At 33.6% G+C, this 8,663-nt stretch overlaps 1 protein-coding gene across 2 annotated transcripts; it reads left to right on the forward strand.

Annotated features, from left to right (window-relative positions):
* The first annotated feature begins 3,803 nt into the window (after positions 1 to 3,803).
* On the forward strand, positions 3,804 to 7,951 carry LOC145591534 (root phototropism protein 2-like). 2 transcript variants are annotated; one of them, XM_081648017.1, is made up of 6 exons: positions 3,804 to 3,935; positions 4,622 to 4,736; positions 4,869 to 4,938; positions 5,500 to 5,877; positions 6,289 to 7,014; positions 7,202 to 7,951. In XM_081648017.1, the coding sequence occupies exons 2-6, from the start codon at positions 4,648 to 4,650 to the stop codon at positions 7,682 to 7,684; spliced, it is 1,746 nt and encodes a 581-aa protein (XP_081504143.1). In that variant the 5' UTR covers positions 3,804 to 3,935; positions 4,622 to 4,647; the 3' UTR covers positions 7,685 to 7,951. The 2 variants fall into 2 exon arrangements, with proteins under 2 accessions (XP_081504143.1, XP_081504144.1); XM_081648018.1 differs by lacking the exon at positions 3,804 to 3,935 and adding an exon at positions 4,316 to 4,334.
* Positions 7,952 to 8,663: the final 712 nt, after the last annotated feature.

The raw sequence follows: 8,663 nt of genomic DNA on the forward strand, positions 1-8,663 counted from the left end.
TTCTAACCACCCCAAAAAATAACCTTTTCACCTTGAAAATCAACATCTGTGGTGGTTTCGGGGGTGTTTTGAGGTAGGTCAACGCCTTAAAATTAGATTAACGGTGGAAATTCGGCCAAAGGTAATACCTTACAATATTTTAGCTTTTATAAGGTAGTTTCCTATAATATTTTTTTTATTAGGTAGTTTCTCACAAATTAAAAGGTTGTATTAGGTAGTTTCTGATAAAAAAAAAAAAAACCCTTTTAATTATTTGATTTATTGTATTTAATAATTTCAGACAAAATTACAAAAGTTTAATTTTAATTTTTTTTTACTGTAATTTATAATGACTTTATTAAATATAAACAAATTGTAAATATGATATTTCATCCGTTATATAAAATCTTTAATGTGAAAAGATAAATTTTTAATAATTTAAATCCTAAATCATTATTAATTGTTTTACCATATCTTTTATTTCGATAGAATCACCAACTCCGTCCACAACTAACCTAATGTAAGTAATAATTACAAATACAAATTTAAACATAGGATTATTAAAATTAAGCTAAAAATTACCTGGCCATTGATGACAAATTACTAACACAAAATTCGCTTGATGGGGTTTTTTATTGATATGAAATTTTGTTTGTGTCATATGATATGTCAATTTATAATGATAGGTATAACAAATTTTAATTTAATTATAATTAACGAACAATATTTATTTCTTATCATAGATACTATCAAATTTATCTTGTAATGGTAGGTATCAAACTTTATTATAAGCATTTATCATTTGAATATTTTTATTATTGGAGATTTATCTTTTTCTAGTAGTATATTTCTTTGGATTTTTTATACTCGTAGATTTAATAAATTTCTTTTCCTATATTTTTACTTTTTTTCATAAAAATAATTTAATTTATGGATTATATTCTACATGGCATTAAAATTTTAGATATATCAAATCTAATTCATTAGTATTATCTAGGTAGCGATATAATTTTTTGTTCAAAAATAAAATACAAATTTTTTTTCTTATTTTTCGAAATCAAACAATACAAGACCTCAATAACAGACCTTCTTCCAAAATTTCATCAAATTAAAGACCAGACAATTCTAGTTATACTCTCCTATCCAGTATATATGTGCGTGTACCTACACGATAAAATACGTTTACAACTCTCGGGGTTGTTTGAGAACATTTGCTCCCATGATAAGTCAAAAATGGCTCCATATGCATATAAATGAAGTGAACAATAAAAGATCTTTATGTACTACATAATAACTAATAAGAGACACTTTGAGAATTAGATTTACTTATATTTTCCATCTCTCTCAACTCTTTAGTCTCAAAGTGGATGTAATATTAGGGTTATCAATGATGCAACTCTAGCCTTTATCACCCATGATGGTATGAAATACATCTCATGTCTTTAAATTCCACAATGCCACACAACAATTTTTTTTTTTTTTTTTTTTTTGGAAAGAATACGAAGTAATAGTTTATTTGTATTCCAATTTCCAAATAGTTCCATATGCCCTTAATAAAAAAAAAAATGGAAAATTCTCTTTGATAAACTCAAAATTTTTAATTTTCTCAGTAATAAATGTTAAAAAAACTTATTATCAATGATAAACCCTAATTATCTTTACAAATTCATTGGTAACATTAATGAACATTTTTTATTAACTCTTTAACTACAGTTAGAGTTTTTTTAATTAAAAAAATTGTTTTTAGAAAAAATTATTTTTTTTTAAAAAACAACCCTTCCCCCACCCACCTGGCCACTCGGCCACCTGACCCCCCCTCCCCTCTGGCTAGCGACACCTGTCGGCGACCCCCACTCTTGCTAGCATATCTCAATTTCGATTCCAAGGATAAAAGAAATCAGAAAACTCAACTGATGAGGGTTTAATCAAATGAATTTTTAAGACAACCAAAGTAATCAAATCAAATCAAGTAGAAATTCTAATTTTTAAATTCTGGAAATTCGATTTTTGTGATCCAATTTAGAAGCTGCAATTCTGAATTTTGAGGTTAAGGAATGAGGAGAAGTGGAGTGAGTAGCAGCGGCGGCGGCGATAACGTCGTTGTTGACGTCGAAAGGCGTCGCTCCACCTGCGGTTACTATAAACCTGGTTGTCGCTCCAGTATCACTCATGTTTTTTTTTTTTTTTAGGGCTAGGGTTAGGGTAGAAATCTGGGATTGGGAGGAGGAAGGGGAATCGGGGTGGAGGGATTGGGAGGGGAGTCCGGCAGAGGAGGAATCGGGGTCGTCGGCAGCAGGCGGGAGTGGGGAGCTAGTCGCCGCCGGCCCAGGGAAAGGTTATCAGGGGTTGCGGTGGAAAGAGGAGAAAGATAGGAGGGTCATGGGCGGTGGTTTGTTTTAAGTTGGTGGTGGTCTGAGAAGAGGTTGGTTATTTATTTATTTTTTTTATAAAATAATTTAATTATTAAATATTAAAAAACAAAAGAAATTAATCATGGTTAGTGAATCTATATTAAAATAGCTATTATCTATGGTAATCAATAATTCAAGTTTACCATTGATAATAAGTTTTTTTAATGTTTACCACTAAGAAAATTAAAAAGTTCGAGTTTACCAAATAGAATTCTCCTAAAAAAATTAAGCAAACAGGATATCTTCAAGATAAAAATGATCAGATGGATATCTTAGTTGATTGGCTAAAATTTATGCCACGTGTCATATTTGTTTTGCTTACTTAGATTAAGCTACTCCCTTAAATCCCTTTCTTTCTCAAAAAAGCAACTCTCCTCTCCTAAATACGTAGTATATTATAAAGGGGTCCCATTGTCAGCTTGACATGTGACTTGTCCTGAGGATGATTGTTTTCTACTCTTATGCTGGAATTATGACGTGGCATTTTCATAGCCTAAAAATTGTAATATTGCCCCTATTTATCTTGACGTACACACGTACCCCTTCTTAAATTTAAGAAACATAATTTCGTACGTATTTTTATTCATGGAAAATGAACCACTTTGATTGTGATCGTTTTTTTTTTTTTTTTTTTATGTTTATCAATTTCTAATATTAATATAAAAACAAATATGAACTTTAATTTGATAAACTATCTTACAAAATTCCAAGTAATTTTTCTAAGTATTTCATTATAGCATATAATTGGAAGAAAGTTTTTATTCGGATTAAGATTTGTGGCAATTGTATAATTGTGAAGATAGTTTTTGTTGAATTCAAAATTAAGTACATTGAATGGTGTTTGTTTCGTTATTATATCATCACATATTGTGTCAATTTATTATCTAATTTGAAAGTGAAGGTATGTATATGGCATAACATTGAGGTTCAATGTAGATAAATATTCAAAAGAAGTATAATTAGATATTCCATACTAGGGATCGAATGACCTTTAGATCATAATATAAAACTCCTACCAATTATATCGAGTTTTACTTAATTAGTATTAAAATTACTGTTTATACGTAATATTTCTACAATAGATTTTTGCCTAGGATAGAAAGATCTACATACTTCTTACATATATCAATATCAAATCTTTAGTCCTAAAATAATTTGGGATCGGCTAACTATAAAAATGTAATTCATGTATTATATTACAATTAAATAAAATGAATAAATAGTGTAATTTTTTTTTTTTTTTTTGAAAGTTTAAAAAAAGATAGATAACATTAGGAGACCTTCCTCGTGATGCTAACGGCTGATGGTAGTAGTGTAAAAAACTTGGTATTGTCAGTTTGTAAATGTAGAATGGATACGTAGGTTGGTCCATGCAAGAACGTATATCGTCCACACAAGAATTGCCCCCACCAAATAAAAATAAATACGGTGTACTATTCAAATTGCATAAAAACTAGAGTGCTACTCTCCCTTTCCTCCTAAATTCCAAGCTTCCCCTTATTCTTCTTTCTTTGCAAATTCCAGCTAATTAATCATCTTATCAAGGTGACCACTTCTAAATCTTTTTTGTAATTTATGTTTTAATCTTGTTTATATTCTACTAATTTATCATTTTCTAGCTCATTGTTCATACATTAATGTAATTATATTTGATTATGTTTTATGTTTGTAACCATTGTACTAATTAGGTAGGAATACATATAGATATTATACATTTTTTTTATTAGTAGGTGATGAAAATGTTTCTTCCCATTTATTTGTACAAGTTTGTGCTAAAGATTTAATTTTTAGGTAATTATATATCCCTTCATTTGTAAAAGCTCAACTTATTAGGACTCAATGCATACTTGAAAAGCTATGTCGTCTAAAGTCTAGAATTTAATACGCCTTTAGTTAAGATCTGTGCTAGATAGCTTCGAATCGAATGTTTTTCGATGTTTTAAGGTTAGTGTTTCGGCCATACGAGTAACTTTCCATAAAATGCACTGTTTCATAGAGTTCCTCGTTATGTTCCTATGACAAATTTGGTTACTAGTGGTGTATTTATGCAATTGTTCAATACCATAATATACGGCTCTTGTAACCTATGTTTGTAGGATCGACTCTTAGGTGAATATTTTGAGTAACCTTGCAGTAGACTATTTCAAAGTATGTAATAATTATATGACTAATGATGTATTTCTGACTAACATAGATGATGCCTAAATCTTCTGTTATAATTTTATTTTCAGCTAATCATCAAGTGTGAAACAAAATCATGAGTACACCATCCTCAAGTAATCCTCGACGACGTTCTCTTACTATGGAGAGGACGGTCTCTCCTGCTATGCAAAGGACTGGCCAATGGTAACCTCGATCTTCATTTTCGATCCTCTCAAAAAAAAAAATAAAAAAAAAAAATAAAAAAAAAATTACATTAGTAGGGCTGTTATTTTATAACTTAGGCTAATTGGCTTTTCTTTTTTTCTATGATGATAGGGTATTTTCTCAAGATATTCCTACTGATATCGTTGTTGATGTTGGAGAAGCTTCTTTTTCTCTTCACAAGGTACTAATACAATTATAGAACTACTTCTTGATCATATGCTTTGTTTTTTCGCCTTAAATTACTAAAATCTCGAGAAAAATAGCTTCTGATTGATAGGCTGTACAAGAGTTTAAGGCGTACAAACGTAGTCTGATTAGCTAAATGTTTATTGGTAGGCTATACAAGAGTTTAAGGTGTAAGAACATAATCTGATTAGCTAAACGATTTTACAATAATTTTTAATTTTTTACATTTACTAATGATTTGCACAGCATATGGTACATACAGATTAATCATATAGACTTAATCTGATTGCTTAGATGGTTTCGAAAAAATTTGTTGTCTGTTGCAAAGTCATAAGAGAACTATCAACAAAAAATTTCGATCTGTCAGATTATAATTTGTGCAGCTAAGGTAAATAAAACTCTTAACGAACTAGAAAGATCAACAGTTGATACTGCTTTAGATTCTAATGATTATATTCTCTCTGCTTTTGTTCTGTTTAGATCATAATAAAAACGGTTAATATATTATAGAAATTTATAACAAGGTCTAATTGCCTATGTTTTTGTGGGATGACAGTTCATGTTAGTTGCAAAGAGCAACTACGTACGAAAACTAATATTGGAGTCTAAGGAGTCAGACCTAGGAAGAATCGATTTGTCGAATATCCCTGGAGGAGCTGAGGCATTTGAGAAGGCTGCAAAATTCTGTTACGGCGTAAATTTTGAGATAACAGTTCATAATGTAGCATCACTCAGGTGTGCTGCAGAGTATCTGCAGATGACAGACAAGTCTTGTGAGAACAACCTTGCTAGTCGTACTGAGGACTTCCTTTGTCAAGTAGCCTTGACTAACCTCTCTGGAGCTGTCATTGTTCTGAAGTCTTGTGAAGATCTTCTTCCTATGGCTCTCGACCTCAATATCGTTCAGAGAAGTGTCGATGTTATCAGTGCTAAGGTTCGACATACCTTCCCCTACTTAGTAGTGTTAAATTGTACTTCGTATTAGTAGACTATGTTGTCAAGAACAATAATCTCAGTTAGCTTGATTAAGAACTATATTTATAGTATTTCTATCGCGGTACAATATTGGATAGAAAAGTAAAAGATCTGCACCATGACATCATAACATGTCATACAGATTGGTCGTGTCTGTTAGTCTAATTTTTCGAGTTTAAAGTGTTTTTCTTAATGTGTATGGTTATCTACTTTAGTGGACTTTCGCGATCTTTACTTAAATTATGTCAAATTTACTCAGATCAGGCTCATACGTTATGTGTTATTATCTGATTTTACCTAAATTTGTTGTTTATTTACATAAATCCATGATTAAATCTGTATATTTTTGTTTTGTTTTGTGTGATTTCAGGCGTGCAATGAGGCTAACTTTCCTAGCCGTACACCACCAAATTGGTGGACAGACGAGTTATCAATCCTCGATGTAGCCTCCTTTCAGAAAGTTATTACAGCCATGAGAGTACGCGGGGCAAAATCTCTAACCATATCAAGTGCAATCATCACATACGCCGAGAAATCTCTTAGGGACTTAGTCAGAGATCACTCAGGAAACGGGATCAAATTCTCAGACCCTGCGAACTCTGAGTTGAGAATCCAACAACGCGAACTCCTTGAGTCTATCATTTCCCTCTTCCCCTCTGAGAAAGCTGCATTCCCTGTCCACTTCCTGTGTTCTCTTCTTAGATGCGCGATATACCTTAAAGCATCTACAATCTGCAAGAACGAGCTCGAAAAGAGGATATCAGCTATCTTAGAACATGTCACAGTGGATGATCTTCTGGTGTTGTCCTTCACATATGATGGAGAGAGCCTCTTTGACCTTGAGAGTGTAAGGAAGGTGATCTCGGGATTCGTTTCGAGGGAGAAGAGTGTGGATGTCTTCAATGGGGGTAACTTCAGAGAGGCTTGCTCTGCTTCCATGCAGAGAGTTGCTAGGACAGTGGATTCTTATCTTGGTGAGATTGCAACTTATGCAGCACTTAGTATTTCCAAGTTTAATGCCATTGCTAATCTTGTTCCTAAGGAGGCTAGGAGAAATGATGATGACCTTTATAGAGCAATTGACATCTATTTAAAGGTAATTATATGCTAAGAACCATTACATATTACGCTTTTCATAGATAATGCTGAAACATATTTTCCATCACATCATCTTTCGGCCTTATTCTCTTCACCTTATGTTAATTTTTATTGATTTAAACTACTTTCTGTGTATTAATTTATATCCCTACTATATTTTGATTATGGTTGTTGTTCCAATGTAGTCTCATCCAAATCTAGACGAGATTGAACGAGAGAAAGTATGTAGCTCAATGGACCCTCTAAAGCTTTCCTATGATGCCCGAGTACACGCCTCACAGAACAAGCGACTCCCAGTCCAAATGGTCCTGCACGCCCTCTACTACGATCAGCTAAAACTAAGGAGTGGAGCCAATGACGGGGGATTACCTGAAGCAGTAGCAACACGAGGCCAATTACAAGCTGATGTCTCCTTAGCCAAGGAGAATGAGGCCTTAAAGTCGGAGTTGATGAAGATGAAGATGTACATTTCGGACATACAAAAAAATAAAGCGACAACCTCTAAAACAAGTACTAGTGCCGGTATGCCAAAGAAAACGTTCTTTTCGTCGATGTCTAAGACACTAGGGAAGTTTAACCCCTTCAAACATGGGTCTAAGGATACTTCTCATTTGGAAGATGAAGTTGATCTTACAAAGCCTAGGAGAAGAAGGTTTTCCATTTCTTAAAAGCATAAATATTACAGTGTAAGTATATTACAATTTAGCTACTATTATTATTACTCACAATATATTAAAACCTTGGCTTTAGTTATAAATTTGTTATGTAAAACCAACTATAGGTGTGATGTTAAGTATTGGTTTTGTATTGATTTTTTCCCCTGTTAACTGGAGTGGCATAGTGTGTTTTGTGTACAAAGTTTGAAACTTTATGTGTATAGTTGGCTAAGTGATGATTTAGACTTGTTATATGATGATTCTCTTTGTTCAAATTCATTTGTTTCTTCCTAGACATTAATAATTACATAATTTTATCATTGCTTTAAATTTGCACCGCTTATTAATAAGGAAAAATTGACATTTACTACCAGCGAAAGAACCTTGTGTCACATTTGCTACCTGTTTAATTTTTTATTTTATTATGCTATCACCTAAAATTACATAATTAAAATTTCACTACCACTTAACGTAATCTGTTAAGGTTTCGTTAAGTTTATTAAAAAAAATTAAAAGTAAAAAAAAAAATAAACAGCCACCTCTCCACCTCACTGCTACCCCCTCCCTCTCCCCCCTGCCGATGCCCAGAGCTTCGACTGGCGCCGGCGCTAACCCACCCCCTCCCTTTCCTCAACCCTACGTAGCCAACCTCCCCTCCCATTTCCCCTTCTTGCTGCCCCGACCCCCACCCTTAACCGAAAACCACCTTTTTTCCCCTCCCCCAGCGGAATCGGCCCCCCTCCCCGTTCTCTCCACCGAAATCGACCCCCATCCCCTTCCCCTACCCTTTTCGGCCATCCTTAACCCTAAACCACCACCCCAAAATCACCATAAGCGAAACCCTAAAATTCATTTAGGGTGGTTTGGGGCTGGTGGTTTAGGATTAGGGATGACCAAAAGGGCAGGGGAAGGGGAGGGCGGTCAATTTCGGTGGGGGGAACTGGGAGGGGGGCCGATTTTCGGTGGGGGGAAAGGAAAGGGGGTGGTTTCC

Source organism: Chenopodium album, chromosome 18 (assembly GCF_948465745.1).
Source record: "Chenopodium album chromosome 18, dcCheAlbu1.1, whole genome shotgun sequence".
Lineage (NCBI taxonomy): Eukaryota > Viridiplantae > Streptophyta > Magnoliopsida > Caryophyllales > Amaranthaceae > Chenopodium > Chenopodium album.

Bases quoted from the DNA above. Each gene is read 5' to 3' on its own strand.
- LOC145591534 (XM_081648017.1), top strand. From the start codon at position 4,648: ATGAGTACACCATCCTCAAGTAATCCTCGACGACGTTCTCTTACTATG. The intron at 4,737-4,868 runs GTAACCTCGATC...CTATGATGATAG, and splicing joins ATGCAAAGGACTGGCCAATG to GGTATTTTCTCAAGATATTC. The intron at 7,015-7,201 runs GTAATTATATGC...GTTCCAATGTAG, and splicing joins CAATTGACATCTATTTAAAG to TCTCATCCAAATCTAGACGA.